The sequence below is a fragment of the Notolabrus celidotus genome, chromosome 5, assembly GCF_009762535.1.
Source record: "Notolabrus celidotus isolate fNotCel1 chromosome 5, fNotCel1.pri, whole genome shotgun sequence".
In the NCBI taxonomy this organism is placed as follows: Eukaryota; Metazoa; Chordata; class Actinopteri; order Labriformes; family Labridae; genus Notolabrus; species Notolabrus celidotus.
Genome location: NC_048276.1, coordinates 13,584,733 through 13,602,653, shown reverse-complemented (window position 1 = coordinate 13,602,653; position 17,921 = coordinate 13,584,733). Strand labels below are relative to the sequence as shown.

The 17,921-nt window shown below is 39.4% G+C and overlaps 2 protein-coding genes across 6 annotated transcripts; one reads left to right on the top strand and one right to left on the bottom strand.

Moving 5' to 3' along the window:
• The first annotated feature begins 202 nt into the window (after positions 1-202).
• grk1b (G protein-coupled receptor kinase 1 b) lies at positions 203-5,700 on the top strand. 2 transcript variants are annotated; one of them, XM_034683992.1, is made up of 8 exons: positions 203-310; positions 1,009-1,715; positions 2,469-2,596; positions 2,843-3,000; positions 3,332-3,415; positions 4,252-4,376; positions 4,479-4,680; positions 5,266-5,700. In XM_034683992.1, exons 2-8 carry the CDS (start codon positions 1,017-1,019, stop codon positions 5,547-5,549), a joined length of 1,680 nt encoding a protein of 559 aa, XP_034539883.1. In that variant the 5' UTR covers positions 203-310; positions 1,009-1,016; the 3' UTR covers positions 5,550-5,700. The 2 variants fall into 2 exon arrangements, with proteins under 2 accessions (XP_034539883.1, XP_034539882.1); XM_034683991.1 differs by lacking the exon at positions 203-310 and having other exon boundaries at positions 899-1,715.
• Positions 5,701-7,977: 2,277 nt separating this feature from the next.
• Positions 7,978-16,422, bottom strand: LOC117812294. 4 transcript variants are annotated; one of them, XM_034682982.1, is made up of 8 exons: positions 16,260-16,422; positions 15,340-15,476; positions 14,633-14,715; positions 14,482-14,530; positions 10,621-11,698; positions 10,355-10,510; positions 9,843-9,935; positions 7,978-9,388 (listed from the first exon to the last, which is right to left on the bottom strand). In XM_034682982.1, exons 5-8 carry the CDS (start codon positions 11,674-11,676, stop codon positions 9,080-9,082), a joined length of 1,614 nt encoding a protein of 537 aa, XP_034538873.1. In that variant the 5' UTR covers positions 11,677-11,698; positions 14,482-14,530; positions 14,633-14,715; positions 15,340-15,476; positions 16,260-16,422; the 3' UTR covers positions 7,978-9,079. The 4 variants fall into 4 exon arrangements, with proteins under 4 accessions (XP_034538873.1, XP_034538875.1, XP_034538874.1 ...); XM_034682984.1 differs by lacking the exon at positions 15,340-15,476; XM_034682983.1 differs by lacking the exon at positions 16,260-16,422 and having other exon boundaries at positions 15,340-15,734.
• Positions 16,423-17,921: the final 1,499 nt, after the last annotated feature.

Here is a 17,921-nt window from a genome sequence, read left to right as displayed (position 1 = left end):
TTTTGTTGAGGTATCGCTGCTGATAGAACACCTTGATATAACTATGAAAAAATATAGGTTAATTAACGATAAGGCCGATCGACTCTTTGAAAATCTCTGGTATCAACAGTCAGTGTTAATTGGATTAAGGAGAAAGCCAACAGTATCACTACATTTACCAGGTCAAGACGCAGCAGCTTGTACACATGAAATAGATACCCTGAAAGACTTAACTCTGCCAGCCAGTGATCTATTTTATGCTTCCTGTTCCACTTTGTCGCACTGAGATGTTTTCAAGTTTTTCATTATGGCCCCCATGTATAATGAAAATGTAAGTCTCTCGGGGTAAAGAAATAAAAGCTTCTTTCTTGAACTGTCTTTTCTGCAAAGCAAGACATACTGACAGAATAAATACGAATCAACAAAAGCAGGTGAAGGACAAATCACAACTCCTGTCAACTTAATGTTTGGGTGTGGAGATTGCACAAAAGACAGAGAAGTGAAAAGAATTTGGCGTGACGTTCTCCTCTCCAGGCTTAGCGCTTCAAATCTTTTGTGCTGCTTGAGTGTGTGCACTTCTTCCTGCACGCATTGGTTAATGCTGGTTAATGTGACATCTGTATTAAAAAGCCCTCTTCAGTGATGGTTTCTCTTTTGAACAGCAGGGTGCAGCATATCACAAGATTATTCCTTATCATACTTCAACAACTTACTTATCAGCAGGCACTTTGTTTTAAGTCTCACAGGTTGCAGTGAATAAAGGATTTCCTTTAAAATATTTCTCAAAACCAATCATCATTTCTAAAACTAAAAGAGAAAATGTGCAGTGATTATCTAGGTAGTTCCCATTGTGGTGTTTCTGACCAGAAAAGGCTGATTGGTGTACCTTTCACTTTATCATGGAGAGGGAAGGAAACAAGATGGACAGTATCACAACATCATGTTAACAAGGTTAAATCCAGAGTTGAGTACTAATCAAAGATTTTTAAAGGTGTCAATAACCTTGCTTCTTGTGTGTGCATAACAAAGGTGCAGCCATGGACATTGGAGGTTTGGAGACAGTGGTGGCAAACTCAGCCTACGTTTCAGCCCGTGGCAGCGTGGATGGAGCTGCAGCAGCTGCTATGCGTGACAAAAAGATGCGTGCCAGGCTGAAACTCCCAAACATCAGAGAGTGTGAACACATGAAGACAACCGTAGACTCAGACTTTGACAGCATGTGTGTTAGACAGCCCATTGGTAAGCGCCTCTTCCAACAGTTTCTGGATAGTGATGCAACCAATAAAAATGCAGGAGAGCTGTGGAGAGACATCGAAGAGTACACGACATGCCAAGAGAAGGACAGAGTGCAGAAGGCCCAAAAAATGGTCAATAAATACTATGAGTCTGCTTCAAAAACTTTTTGCAGCTTCCTGGAGGAGAAAGCCATCACCCGAGTTAAGGAAGACTACAAGAACGTCCGCGGTGACCTCTTTAAGGAGAGCGAGCAGCAGCTGATCAAACATCTTGAGAAGAAGGCCTTAGATGGCTTCAAGAACAGCATGTACTTCCTGCGTTTTGTTCAGTTCAAATGGCTGGAGAGCCAGCCTGTTGATGAAGAGTGGTTCATGGACTTCAGAGTCCTGGGTAAAGGAGGTTTTGGGGAAGTGTTTGCTTGTCAGGCTAAGGCAACAGGCAAAATGTATGCCAACAAGAAGCTGGAGAAAAAGAGGCTGAAGAAACGCAAAGGCTATGAGGTAAAGTCCTCGTATCATACTTGTAGTCCCACCCACTGTATATCTATTCATAACATCAATCCCAAGACAGACAACACATAGCAAGCTTGTTCTACAATGGTTTGTTACTCAGCGAGAACAGAGGGTTAGCTTCTACCACAGCGGCTCAATGCAAAGAAGATTGTGTCTCTTTTAAAGACCTCACAAAGAAGCTCAGAGCCAGACTCAGACACTGTGGGCTTGACTGAAGCCCACAGCCTTTAAAAGCATTAACAGATAATGAACTTTAAAAGGTGTTGCCTGTCATTAGAGCAGCACATCCCTTCTGTTTCTACGCTAACAGCTTGGTTACGTTGAGAAGAGGCCCACCACAATGAGGCAATGCCTGTACGTTGTAAGATTCTAAGATGCTGAGTTATACAACAACTACACTAGCTACTAACTACAACTACACTAGCTACATCAACTGCTGTCACTTGGCTTTAAATACAAAAACACTGAAAGTTGTTCAAGTTTTACTTTTTTCAGTTTGTACCTACCTCCACATTACGCTATGCACTTGATGTGATAAAATAGTCTGTCATAGCATAAATATAACTGCAATTGTCAGATAGACCTTGAAAGAAGAAAGATAGAAGAATCTGTAATGCAGTTCCACCAATGCTTTTCATTTGTCATCAAGAGCCAGCCGACAGTTTGCAAGTTTTCAAACTAACCAAATTACATTCTTGTTGATGTATGACGACTGATTTTCTGATGTTGATTTGTGTTTAGGGAGCAATCGTGGAGAAGCGTATCCTTGCAAAAGTTCACAGTCACTTCATTGTCTCGCTGGCTTACGCCTTCCAGACTAAGACTGACCTCTGCCTTGTAATGACCATCATGAATGGTGGAGACCTCAGGTACTCTCTATTTGTATTAACACAAAATGCGATATAACACATATACACACATATATAAAACACATGTTCCACACTGGTTTCTACATCTTCACTAATCAGCATTGGGTAGATAAACATGCCTGCTAACATACAAATAGAGGTGAAACATGCTATATGTCAGAGGATCACTTCAGGAGTCTTGTGTAGGATTTATTTTCTTTTAAAAAGGCTTCAGAAACCAACATCATACCCTTTCATATTTTGCAGATTTCATATGTATAATGTGGATGAAAAAAATCCAGGCTTTGACGAGAAGAGAGCATGTTTCTATACAGCTCAGATAATCTGTGGGCTGGAGCATCTACACCAGCACAGGATCATCTACAGAGACCTGAAACCAGAGAACGTGCTGCTGGATGATGCAGGTAAGCCATTTCCTCTAGAGCTTTTCATTACTCTGCTTTAAAAGCCTGGTTACTAATATATCCTTTAGGGCTGGTTAGTGGGGTCAAAAGATGATTGGTTTAAAGTACGAGGGCGGCTGACTTATGACCAGAAATGATAATGGCAACCTGTCCTTTTGTTACGAACGTTCAGTAGATCAGATCAAAACAGGAAAAGGAAAAAGATGTGTTACATGAAAATCCTCCCAAGCTGACTGCATGACTCAGAAATCCACAGCATAGAATTGGTTATCTATCCAATGGCACAAGCCAATTTTGTATCCTTAGTTTTGTTTTGTTTTGTCCAAAACAGGACACGTTCGTCTGTCTGATTTGGGGCTGGCTGTTGAACTCCCACCAGGAAAAGATAAAACAAGTGGATATGCTGGAACCCCAGGTAAGTGAACACATTCAATATCTGTGGCTGAAATAAAACAAAACTGTCCAAAAGGAGAGCATACACTATAAGGTCAATGTTACTGTGAAAAACAAAAAGCATCATGAGGAGGGTGGCATGTATTAGGCCAGTGGTTCTCAACTGGTCTGGCTTCGGGACCCATCATCACCCCTTAGTGATAAGCTGCGACCCAAATCAAGGAACATTTTTTTAAATAATGAGGTATAGTTTTCAGTTTATCCGCTGCGGATTGGTCCAACATCTATCTGGCCATGTCCATGGCTGCTGGTAAGATAAGGTCCTCTGCGATGCTGTGGGGCTTCTTTTACTTTGCAATATGATGTGCCACCTAGAAAGATGCGAAGAGTCTGGCTGTTCGTGCTTCGAGCACGAAGAAGTAAGACATTTTTGTGATGTTCTCAGGTCTTGCAGTCGTCTTCGAAACCGAGGTTTTTGTCCTCCTTTGTTATCAATATAAGAAAATCCATATTTAATGTGGTCGATGTCGTTTTTGAATTTAGCCATGCTTATTTCCCATGAAAAAAACCTTACTTTGATTGTCTTCTTCTGTACTGTGAAATGAATAGTGTCACTTAGCATTACAGGGCATAAGGCCATCTACTGTTCTGGAGTGTGAATAGACGGCACTCCACAAATAAAACACCTTCAAAATAAAATCACAGAAATTTGTATTAACATTTTCCCCACCTGAAGGCTCGCGACCCACTCAGAATGGATCTGCAACCCATTTTTGGGTCGCGACCCACCATTTGAGAAACACTGTATTAGGCCATGTTCCTCTTATATCTATGAAACCACATTGTCTATGAACTTAGGTTTCATGGCTCCAGAGCTGATCCAGAAGAAAGAATATGACTACACAGTGGACTACTTCACGCTGGGAGTGACACTGTTCGAGATGATTGCTGCCAGAGGGCCCTTTAGAGTGCGAGGAGAGAAGGTATTAATTGTGTGGCGCAAGCACAATAGGGGGGGAAATAATTGCCAATTCACCTGTTTGCTCTGGTACATTGCCAATTCTTTGTGCTGTCTCTCTCCTTAGGTTGAGAATGAGGAAGTTGTTCGCAGAATCTTGAATGACGCAGTTCCATATACACCAAGTTTCAGCAAAGACTGCAAGGCTATATGTGACGGCCTGTTGGACAAGGACCCAATAAAACGCCTTGGGTTTAAAAACAACAGCTGTGATGAGCTCAAGAACCAGCCCTTCTTCACTGAAATTAACTGGGGTCGACTGGAAGCAGGTGGGCAACATATCCGAAACCTTCCAGCTGCAAAAAATAATCAATATAGGCACTGGTATAAAAAATGTTTTGAGAGTGTAGTAGCTAAAGTATCAACACAAATAACCTAATTGATTTCATCTGTAATTGACTGACTGAACTATATCCTGTACTCTGTGCAATAACGTGCAATACACTGTGCAATATTCCTGCCACTTCAACATCCTGTATATAATACCTTAATTCCCAGTGCTTTTGCACATAGTGAACTCCAACTATTCTGCGTTTCTGTATATACTTATTATTAATCCAATTTATCTTATTTTATTCGTATTTCTATGTAAATTTATTCTTTCTTTCTATTCATATTTTGACTTTTTTCATACTGTGTATAAGAGCACTCTGTAACAGCTGAATTCCCCCCCCCCCCCCCCGGATAAATAAAGTATTTCTGATTCTGATACTGGTGAAAGGTTAAAGAGGAAACACTAAGCCTAAAGAAACTCAAGATAACATGCACAATAAAAGGACGAAAATACAAAAATGATAGGTATTTGCCATATGTCAACATTTAATCTGTGTATGTTCTCCTTGTTTCATTTAAAGGTATGCTACCTCCACCGTTTGTCCCTGATCCTAAGATGGTTTACGCCAAAAATATTGATGATGTGGGCGCCTTTAGCACAATCAAAGGCCTGGTCCTGGATAACAAAGACACAGAATTCTACAATGACTTTGCTTCCGGCAACGTCCCAATCCCCTGGCAGGAGGAAATGATTGAGACAGGTGTGTTCGGAGAGATGAATATTTGGGGAGAAAACGGCAAGCTACCCAGTGACCTTGACCCAAACTATGTGGAAGCCAAAGGTGGAGGATGTGTGCTCCTTTGAGTAGCAGCAGATGGAGAGAAGGGACGGTGATTTGTTGAAACACATTTAGAATTGGTGTGTGCTCATTTGCTGCCACTTACTCCTATCAATATTATCTGTAATTTGTACAATAATCTGTATTGTTGCAATGAATCAATGTTGTATATCTACTTAAATACTCATACACAATTATTAAACTTTATTTTAATAATAGCTATACCATTATTATAATTTGAATATCTTAGTGTTAATGTTCAAGAGGCAGCTTATTAAAAGGTTTATGCTTTATGTAGCTGAAATATTATGTAACAAAACTGTAAATATGGTAGTGCTATCATGACGATTGAAATCTTCCTTTATATGCCAATTATTTTGTTTAGTAATGATGTACAAATTAAGTAACTGACATTTTGTAGATATCACATGTAATGAATATGCTATGCAAATGATTTGGACCAGAAAGAGGTTCATGTGTACAATGTTTATTAATTTAATTATGTATTGTACAAAAGATTGTATTCAAATTAATACTATGGCAGGTATTATTATAGACAGATAAGTTAAAGGCAATCAATAAAATGTTGCAAAGCACAATTGTTTATGTGTTGAGTTTGTAAATACCTCAATTAGTAGATTATTACTAGTTTGTGGATCATGCAAATAATGTTAGCTAAATAGTTTCCTTGTAATTAGATCACCCCGTGTACTGCTATAGATGCACTTTAGATTTGTTCTCAGAAATCTTTTTTTTTGTGATCAAATTTTTACTTTATATCTGTATGCAGGTTGTTACAAACAATACATTGATCAGCACAAGCTGAAACATCATGCTTGTGCAAGAAGTCAACCTCACACAAATAAGGGGAGAAGAGCAAAAACAAACCATAGTCAGTATTATAAAACAATATTAATAAATGACAATAATAAGAAAATTAAGCCCAAAACCTCATCCCATCCCCCACCCCAATTCCAGGCCACCATATATCAACATAATCAATGTAGAGGGGTTTTGAGTTTCGTAGAAATCATTTGCCAAGTCTCTATATTTGCCTCTTTCGCCCCGTGAACTCTGGCTGTTGAGAGTTCAAGGTACACAATATCTAAGTATGTTAGAACCCATGATCGAAAAAGGAAAGTACATGCGGGGGTTTCCAGCACGTTGCAATTGGCTTTTTCGCTGATGTGAGACCAGCTAGTGTCACCTCTTTTTATTATTAATTGTAGTAAGCCTGTATTAGCGATATCATTTAAAACAAGTATAGCAGGCGAAAGCGGTAACTTGATCTCAAACATCTTTGATAGATTGGAGGCAACCATCCCCAACAAAATATTATACATTATGGAAATTGAATATATATCAAAGGAGCTTTGGTATTCATTAAAACATAAAACAATATATCTTTTAAGTGTTTAAATGGTCTGGCACCATCTTATTTATCAGACCTTGTACAGCCTCACATTACTTCCAGAGCACTTAGGTCATCAAACCAGCTGCTCCTGGCAGTACACTCAAAAAAATGACTCATTGGACGAACTCAATTTTATTGAGGGCAGGATTTCCATCCAATCAATATATGTAGCCCCAACTCAAACTTGGTATATCCATGCAATATAATAAAAATGAATTAGTCCAACTCATTTTTAACAAATAAAGCCAAAATGAAATTATTTAATTAACTAAGAGTTATTTATTTACATTTGCCCAACTCATTTTTAACAAATACAGCCAAGATGATATTATTGTAGTTACTAAAAGAAGATTATTTATGTTTGTCCAACTCAAACCAATGGAATTAATTATATATTAAGCAAGATAAAAAAATCACCTTAGATCCCAAAAAAACACAAAAGACAATACCTGGTTGGTATTTTTAATGAAGGACAGTAAATCCTCAATTCAACAATCATGAACGAATACAGCCAAGATGTCAACTTAACATGAAAACGAACACCAAGATGTTAATTTAACATGAAAACAAACACCAAGATGTTAATTTTACATGAAAACAAACACCAAGATGTCAATTTTACATGAAAACGAACACCAAGATGTTAATTTTATATGAAAACAAACACCAAGATGTTAATTTTACATGAAAACGAACACCAAGATGTTAATTTTACATGAAAACAAACACCAAGATGTTAATTTTACATGAAAACAAACACCAAGATGTTAATTTAACATGAAAACAAACACCAAGATGTCAACTCTACATGAAAACACACATGAATGTTAATTTAACATGAAAACAAACACCAAGATGTTAATTTAACATGAAAACAAACACCAAGATGTCAACTCTACATGAAAACAAACACCAAGATGTCAACTCTACATGAAAACGAACACCAAGATGTTAATTTTACATGAAAACAAACACCAAGATGTTAATTTTACATGAAAACAAACACCAAGATGTTAATTTACCATGAAAACAAACACCAAGATGTTAATTTACCATGAAAACAAACACCAAGATGTTAATTTTACATGAAAACAAACACCAAGATGTTAATTTACCATGAAAACAAACACCAAGATGTTAATTTTACATAATATCAAAGTCCTCCAAAACTCAATTTTACGTGAAACCAAACACAAAGATGTCCCATTTACTTGAATACAAAACACAATGAACTCAGTTTTACTTGAATACAAACACCAAGACCTTTTGTTAAAGAACAATTCAAAAGGGAGCGTTTGCTTGAAATGATTCTCCTATAACTGCTCTGTAACTGGGGGAAAAAGAACACCCAGCTATCCTATTTCCCCCAGTGCCACAAAGACACACAGAGAAAACAGCAAAAACATATTTGATTCCTGCATAAGTGTAGTGTTGCCATTAGCTTTAAAGCTACTAGTATTACAGGAAAAAAAAAAAAGCAGCAAATGCAAAATTCCCTTGGACCACATTTTGGAAACAAACAAAAACATTTTCTTTTTGAAACTAAACATTCACACACCAAGACTCTGATTTTTTTTATAAGAAAAGATGTAATTTAAATGTAACTAGATATGTAAAACAACATGAAAACAGTACTAGCCATTCACGATCAAAGAAAACTCCAATATATTGAACCGTGTTCAAGTCCATTTCATCCTGAGTTGAGTGATGAAATTAGACAGGGAGGAGAGGAATGGAGGTGCTAGTTGACTCAAGATGAATGGCCGCTTGAGAAGTGTGGATGGTAGAGTCACACTCAGAGTTAGGATGGGGAGGTAAAGTGGGCAAACTTTGTCCATCCAATCTTAAACCTCCATCAGTGTTCATTAGGGAGGAGCAATTACATAATGTCTCTCTCCGCTCCCCATGGCTGCATAAATGTTCATCGTGTTATTCAAACAGTTCAGTAAACAGTCCCTTGCCTGCTTCTGTGAAACCTGGTCAATTCTGAGTTTCAATTCTGAGTTTCAAAATGTCAAGGGAAACACAAATGTAGGTTATAGATTGTCATTGACTGGGCTGAAAATGAAGGCAAAAAACCCCCCACCAAAAATACTCCTAAAAGATCTGTTAAGGAAACAAGTGTCAACAAGTCTTCACCTCTCATGCAAACAACTTGAGTTTCAGCTGCTGTATCTTTGTGTTCAGCTTGTGCCCATCCAGGTTCATTAGGATCTTTTGGACAAACTCAAAAGTGTACTTGAGGTTGTCTGGAAAGCTCAGATCAAGGGCATAAATGAGCCCAAACATCATTATGACCCCCATGATGACACTGTCCACGTTGCTCAGGACTTTGACGCCTTCGATCACAATTCCCACATCCTCTGGCTCGCCATCGCCATCTTGACGGATTATGTATATCCCCATGACTGTGAGGGCGATGTCCCTTTCTGCATCCTCAGTGGTGGAGGCCTAAAAAACAACACAAACACAGAACACTTGTGTTAAGTAAAATGCTAAACACAAGCAGAAAATGAATTGTTTTGTGGCTTGCATCTGTAATGCGTTTCATATGAATTTGCAGTGTTTTCTAAATGCTGCATGTGAAGTGAAATAGATTATATGTCATGGGTTCAACGTGATTAAAAAGTGAAAAAAATGTTTTCAAATTGATGCAGTAAATTACTTCAGCCAGCAGCCATGAACATGCAACTGCTGCAATATGATCCTTTAGACAACCACATCCCTATAGAGACGGACCTGTAGGATGCTTCTTTGTTGAGCCAGAGATAGTTTTACTCCAAATAGTCTCAGCCTGTTTGCCACTGCCATTTAAGGGGATCTACTAAACCAAATCCAAAACTTCTTGCACCTATCAGTAATTTCAAACTCAAAAAAACAAAAAAGAAAACTGGTATCAACTTACCAGATATTCCTTGAAGAAGGTGTCAGGATCTTCATTGAGGTAGATAACAAGGCTTCTCAGGATGCACTCCCTCCTGATGTCGATGTCGTCACACTAAAGCATGGGTGAAAAATCAACACAGAATTTAGCTAAATATGGGTGCAACAGTGGCACAGGGAGGGGAGCAAGTTGACTCGGGGTGTAACAAGGGGTGTCTTTGAATCGATACATCAAAGACGGATCATACCACTAGATCGATCCAAAATCTAATTCATTTTGAGACCAGAAACTGTAAATAATAAAAAATAAATAATAAAAACTTGATAAAACTTTTACCCCTAATGAAGACTAGAGCATTGAATCTTCAAGGCATTACTGAGCAGGGCACGTACCCCTTAATGCCCCGAATGAGCTGGTAGTTGCCTTGCACACCAGTGAAGTAGGTCAATGAATTGTAAACACTGTCAAGTATTTTGGAAAAGGCTCAGGCTATTTACCATATAGACAAAACTGTAATATGCATTTCTACTAACCAAATCTATTTTTGCCAGGACATCTTTGATTCTTCGCCCCTTCACTCCTCCTTTGCTCTTGAAGATCTGCATCAGCTTGTGTGAAAAGTGGTCCAGCTGCGACATGAACTTTGACTGCAGTGGTTTCGTGGTGATCCGCAAGAACTCTGCATTAATCTGAAAAATGATAAAAAATAAATAGTTTAGACAAATTAAAATTGCTATTGTCCAACAATAAATCATCAAGAAGAACAAATATCAATACATAAACATACAAATTAACTTACTTCACTCTGCTGGAACAGAGCAGGCCATCGGTTTTTGAACTCCTCTATCATGGGCCTCTGCTCTACAACCTCTCGTCGTCTGTGGGAGAAGGTTATTTCCATTTTCGCTTTTATCACAACTTCATTGTCACGCTTCTTTATTTCTGACAACAAAGCAATTCTCTCGCTTTCCAAGCTTTCTGTGGTTTCGCCTTTTGGGTGCAGTGGTATATAGTAAACTTCTGCCTTTCTGGCTTTCTTGATGTTGGCTGCAGCTTTGCCTTGGCCTTCACGTTTGTGCTTTAAGGAGTTCACACAGATTTCAGGATGTCCGAGTCGCCCCAGCTTTGTTCGATAGTTTTGCATTTTATACTTCAGTGACTGTTTCCATCCCCAAAATCCTGTCTTGGATCCAAGCTGTCCCAAACAAGGGTGAGCTCTCGTCAATGCTGCTGCTACCTCTTCACACTGATAGTCTTTTGGATATTTTGTGTATTTCAACATTTCTTGGGCTAGGCCATCAAGAATGACTCCTTTTAACTTTGGGCCAGGGTTGAAGTATGTTCCATTTGTCTCAAACTCTTTATTCTTGTCTTGTAGCTGAAACTCTGCATCATAGGTGAATTTGGGGACCACAAAAACCTTGGGCCAAGAAGACAATTTCGAGGGCTGAGTTTCCGGGGATGAATGTGGGGTTGATGTGAACAGTGTATCATCACTGCAGGATGAGGCTATTGACGAAGCAGAAGTTTCAGGATCTGGGCAAGTGGTACTCGAGTGCTCACCAGATGAGTCTACTGTATACAAAGTGATGCAGGGCTCCACAGGGGAAAAAACAGGAATGTATACTACTTTCAGTGTGCTTTTGTTTTTAATCTCAGACACTGAAGTTAAGTTCATGAACTCGTTAAAGTCATTATCCATATACTGCAACCTGAAGTCCTCTTTGAATTGAAAGAATGTCTTTACTAACAAATGTAGTTCTTCCACTGTTGCTGGAATTCCAGAATTGAGGGTCAGTTTTCTTGAGTCAGACTCGTCACCAAAGATGATCCGCAGAACAGCTGGGCTCGCCATTATGGAACACCTTTAAACTAATCTTGAGGAGACACAAGGGAAAATGGTAGAAAAAAGCAATGCATTAGGGTTATGTTTCAGATTAAAATAACAATTGTTTTGAGATTGTGTAAGAGCCTGGCATCTAGAGCGCAGACCATTTAGGTTTAACAATCACACCAACCTTTAACATTGATGAATCTTTTCAACATTACCATGCGCATACCCCCAACCATGTACTCTACAAGGGGATATGGATCTACCAAGTCACCAAGCTCAATTAGGGAAACCTCTGTAGTGAGTGGAGCTGACAACTCAAATCCACCATAATGCTCCCGGTACCAAGCACATAGATCTTTCACTACAAAACACAGCTTCTCCTTAAGAATGCACAGTTGCATTATCTCATTAAATTTAGGCAGTCCATCTACAGATCCGTGTACAATAAGCATCCCCTTACTGTAATGCAGACCACTGCAAGACACATTTTTTGCCATATGAACCTCAGTTACATCTGGGTGTCTCTGCTTCAGAGTGGACACTATTCCCTCATTAAGGACATCAACAGGCATAATTGAGACATCAGTGACCTCTAGGGACGACTTCTTGAGACTGGAGGAATGTGCATGATAGGCATGCATGAACTGGTGTTTTATAGCTAGTGAACGAGGGATATTCTTAAAGCAGTTAGTGTGGCGAGCAACCTGTTTGAAAAAGCTATGTTTAGCCTCAAATCTCATCGTCCACAGGGTAATTAGAGGTCCAAAGCAACGAATCATTTGTGGATAGTGCTCTAAATAGTGATGTTTTGGTAGGAGTTTGATATGTGGAAAGAGTTCAAGATGGCGTTGTCTGTGATCGTAGATCTTGGACTCAAGATATGCAATAGTTTCATCTGTGTGAACTGGGGCCACAACCAACTCAACTATGTCCTTAAGTTCTCGAATAACCTGCCATGCTGGCTCATCTTCTGGCAAAATTTGGCCAATCAATAAGGGAAGCAATCTTAGCAAGGTCCAATTTTCATGCCCATTGCCACCTATAGTGTTGCTACATGTGAAAGAGCGTGGTATGGCATGGGGACGATTGGTTTTGTCCCCCCATTTGTATGGAAATGTCTGGATCAATACGTTAAGCTCATCAAGAGTGAAGTACTTTTTTGTGATCAACAAACTAATACAGCGAGAAAGTTCGACGGGAACAATACCCTCGAAGAGATCGTGTAGAATGTCAGGAGGATAGCCAGTGCTGACATGAAAATGTGAAAGGTGCTCTGTTAAAACACACTGTTTTTTGACACCACAGCAAATAGCTGCCTTCTCCTGAGCAGACTGGACATGAACATCATGAATGCCTCTGTTTCTAAGTTGGAAGGCACCTGACTTTACATCCTTAGTCTGAAATTCAGATTTATCACCAGTACAAAACCTGCATATTGACCCACCAGAAAAACTCTCCACAAAACCACCTAACCCATGTGCTCCGAGGTTGTCAGCTATTACACACTGGACAGTACCTTTAACAAACTGACCAAGTTCAGGAATAAAGACACCGTGCTGTTCTAATATGCTTAAGTCTTGCAAGAGAGGCTCCAACACTTTTACATAGCCATAGGCCTTGACATCATCAGATTTGCATAAAACCACTAAATAGATTGATGTTAGTGTTGAATGGGAACCTGGTGGTAAATTTGCCAAAACCCAATAGACACCACAGAGTTTGTGTTTCCTGCGGGATGTCCCAAGCGGGTTGCAAATCTCAAAATCGTCAACATATAGATTTAGTGCTATTCTAAAACCTTCACCAGACAGAAAATGATTTTGTTTATAGTACTCACCGTCTTTTACGGTTCTGTACTCTTGGAGACCAGTCAATAGCTGGTCTTGTATTCTCTGATTTTCAAGATGCTCAAGAACACCTTTATGAGCGAGCAATTGTTGCAAAGATTGTAATATAGGGATGTATTGAAATGTTCTATTCTTCTGGGCATCTAGTATGTACTCAACTGGCTCTACAACACCAAAGTGAGAGGTATAGTACTGTTTACGCTTATATGCAGTGGCAAGGGGGCCATCCTTCGCAATAGCAATGCCCAACGGGTTAGATTGGCATAGGACAGTGGACAGCTCATCAGCTAATGACTCTTGAACTTGTAGTTTGTGACTCTGGAATAGATCAGAAACTATAGCTTTTGTGACAGGCAAAGATGCTGTACTTAATATGTAGTGAAGTTCAGAAAGAACCTCATCAATAACTGCCTTTGGAACGTGAATAATATTTTCTAACTTCAATAAAATGCAAGCAATTTTCTGTTCAATAGATATTTGCAGGTTTAATTCTGCAGCATCATCACAACTCAGTGTTTCAAATTCATGAACTGTGTCCACAGACTCTATTGGCCCATCTTGAGAATTGTCTGACTGATGCAAGTGACCTCTTGTACTGACAACATTAGCTTTAAAATCTTTAAATGAATGTTGGTTGTGTTTCCTGTTTTTGTGTGTGTTGAATGTACTGTAAACATTAGATTTAAATGAGCATCCTAGAAACATACATGGAACCGTTTCATTATGCCTCAGATGCCGATTTATGTGTTGAAAATATTCTCTATCGTTTGTTAGGTCTTTGCATGAGCACACGTGACACTGGAATGTAGCTACTTCTACTGATTTTGGAGTTTGCTGTTTACCATGACTTTTGTATGTGTGATTTAGTAGCTTACTCCACGTACTAAAAGTGCATGGGCAATCTGTGTAGGGACATGGATAGCGATAGCTGCCCCTTAAATGCCCATGAGTCTGCCTAAAATGCTGCAACAACAAATACCTGCTAGCTAGTTCCAAACTGCATTCTTTACACTGCCACATTCATCATCCTGAAATAGAGAATAAAGATAATTAGCACATATCACATTGAACAGATGAAAATGATACAGATCAGCTTGTAACAGCATTAAACAAGTAACTTAAGTACTTACCATCACTAAGAGGCTGCCACAAGAAGCTTGGTAACTCTGAACATCAGGAGGCTGCCTAAAGAAGCTTGGAAAAGTTGATCGAACTGCAAAAGACGATAATATATTAAGTTGTGAGTGCAAGTACCAGAATACTCAGAATAGAATTAAAGCACTGACCAATGAAATTAGATACAAGATCAAGTCATGAAATTATTTTTAATTCTGCCATTTTATTAAAATATAAAACAAACAGGAACAACTTTAACCTTCCTGTATGTATTAACCGACTTACTGTAACCTACAATGTACATTTATTGCTTAACCAAAAACTTTACTGAGGGAGAGAGACAGGAGAAGAAAGAGACCGCAGAAGAAGAGACAGAGACCGCAGGAGATGATGGACAGTATGTTTTGGTAGGACTATATCCGTCAAGTGTGTGTAAAATTAAAACCCTTTAATATTCAACATAAAAATAAATACATTAAGATGTTTACCAACTCTATACGTGTTTAATGGTAGCAGTTGTGAAGTTTACTGTTTCTCCTCAACACTACTACTAACCTGTTTTTATTTTTAAGATTAAGACAAAACAAACAAACATGTGAAATCCACTCAGAGGTGGGCTCCTAGGCTCATCGTGTAACGGTCAAAGTACACCAGACCCGTCCCCGCTCTGTCAAGGCATCGGATCAGAAATGTTTCTAATCAAATCAACGTGTTCACTCACCCCGGCTCCGCTCCGTTGCGCTCCGGCTCCGGCTCCGCTGAGCTCCGGCTGTCTCAGCTCCAGCAGGATACGCAAGCCTTCTACTTCTGCGGGATGCCGGAGCAGTGACGCGTCAATCTGCACTGAACAGTCGTGCACTGAAACATTAAACATTAGCATTAAACAACCGGTTAACTTTCAAAACTAAGCAAACTGTGTCCACACCAGATCATATGTAGCTTGACTATAACATCAAACCAACATTATGAGCGGAGCTCTGGTACAAGTCAACATGTTTCAGGTTTTACAGCCGAGTATGAATGAGGAGAGGCTCATAATTGGCGTGGGAAGCGCGGGAAGCCCTCAGTTACTCGTCTGGCGGACCTGCTACGTGCCGGAGTGTGTGCGCGCGCGCAGTCAACGTGCAAAGGAGCGGAGACAGAACGACATGCACCTGGTGTATTCCCTTAATAAACCCCACTGTTCTCCCTCACCCCCTATTACACATGTTTAAAATACACCCACAACAAGAAGTTAATAATATACAATGGTCCACGGCTCGGCCGGCGAGACTAACCGTCCAGCTCCCCAGGGAAACGGACAGAGTGTGGTGCTTTTATCTCCGACTGTCGCGTCTACAATCCACCCCGCTCACTATCACACACATACCTAATAGTCACATAATTAGTGAGGCCAGGTTTTTTCACCTCAATATTCGTTTGCACTTCTCAATTGTAGTTTTGTGGCTGCCATGTTCGTGTCAAGGCTGTCGTGTTAGCTAGCGGCCATGTTGGAAGTTACCTAGCCCGCAGACTCGGACTTTACAATTAAAGTTCGCCCCATAAACATTAACACACTGCACATATTTTGGTAAAAGGTACTTAAATACCAGTAACGAGGCACAGGCTTAAGTACTACAGTACAAAAAACCGAATACTTACCAAAGAACAGAGTTCGACCTGCAGACGGTTTCCCATGATGATATGGTCCAGCAGCCAGAAGGAGTGATGAATGAGTTTTGCCCGCGACGATGGCATTACGCATGCGCAGAGGGCGGTACCACAATCGAACTCATTTATTTTGTGTTGATCAACATTAAATAAATCCCATAGGGTATATGATTAATACATTTTATGTTTCGCTGACTAAATATATAGGTGTATGCTTTCAAACTAGATATTTTTAAATAAAGACAACAATACTTAAATGTGTCACATCTAAGAAGGGCTTGAATCATTTTTATGAGTGTACCTCGGTCCAGACTCTCTACTCGTGGGGCAGAGCCTTCTCAGTGGCGGCCCAAAAGCTGTGGAACAGCCCACCTTTCCAGGTTAGCGCTGCACAGTCTGCACACTTTAAAACACTGCTGAAAACCCATCTTTCCCCCTTGGCATTCAGTCCCAGCTAAACAAGAATCCCTGGCTTCTTACTTTTTTACTCTTTTTATTTCCTAAATTGAGCTCTTACTATTCTTTTATTGTTTTTATTTATTATTATATTTGTGTATGATTTTATTGTATTTCAATAACTGTACAGCCCTTTGGTAAACTGAGGTTGTTTTAAATGTGCTTTATAAATAAAGTGTGACTTGACTTGAATATTGAGATTAACAAAAAGAAATCATCTAGCCTTGACTGTGACTCAATCATCAAGGAGCAATCTTTACATAACAGTGGAAATCACAGTAGATTTATTTTCATAATCATGTCACCATGACCCCTTTGAGGTAGACGGCTTTAATTCAGTGTTCGGTTTTAAACATTATGAATGAATTGAAAATTGAAAAGCAACCTAAGTTTTGGCCATATCTGTCGGCTCAGTGTTAGGAGAAAAAAGGGGACACAGGAGCTTCTTCACACCACTGTTGTGGAATGTCTAAATAAACTAACTTAAGAGTCTACAGCTTTACTAGTAGATTTTTTTCTTGGCAGTATTAGTGCTTCAAGCTACATTTCAGCATGCTAACATGGTATCATGCAAAGACTTGTTGAATGTAAAGCACAGGTGAAGCGGCTGTAAATGTATTTAAGCTTGCAGATATTTGCTCCGGCTCGCTTTAGTCAGATGGATTTCTCCAAAATTGCTGTGATCAGTACATCAGCAAATGGTGCCTGCCTGTACTCGGTATGTCTGAACATTTTGCTGTTACATCTTTGTAATGAGATAAAGCCTGTAAGTGATTAACCTAGGTGTTAGAGTCTCCAGTAATCTGTGTATGTGTCAAAGCTGTTTGAGTACCTAGTGATCTTTGATGTGTTTTCTTGACCTGGTTTTTGATTTTTGGCCTGATGGTGTGTGCATTACCCTGAGTTAATTTGTCTTTGCTAAGTCTTTTTTAAAGGTAACTCTTTAAATAGTTAAATTCCACAGAGTAGGTACACACAGTTAGCATGTGGGTGTATCTGAGACAACCCTGCTGTATTAATATGATTATTATTCATTTAAAGGACTCGGCGTAACAATCCCTCAGGTATCTGCTATTGCCCTCTGGAGCGCATGGAGACTGACTGTTGGGCAACTTAAATGACAGCCTATCTTAAATAAAATTTTCCATACTTACCTTCCTAGAGTATTTGCTGTACCTACCCACCAGGAAAACTTGA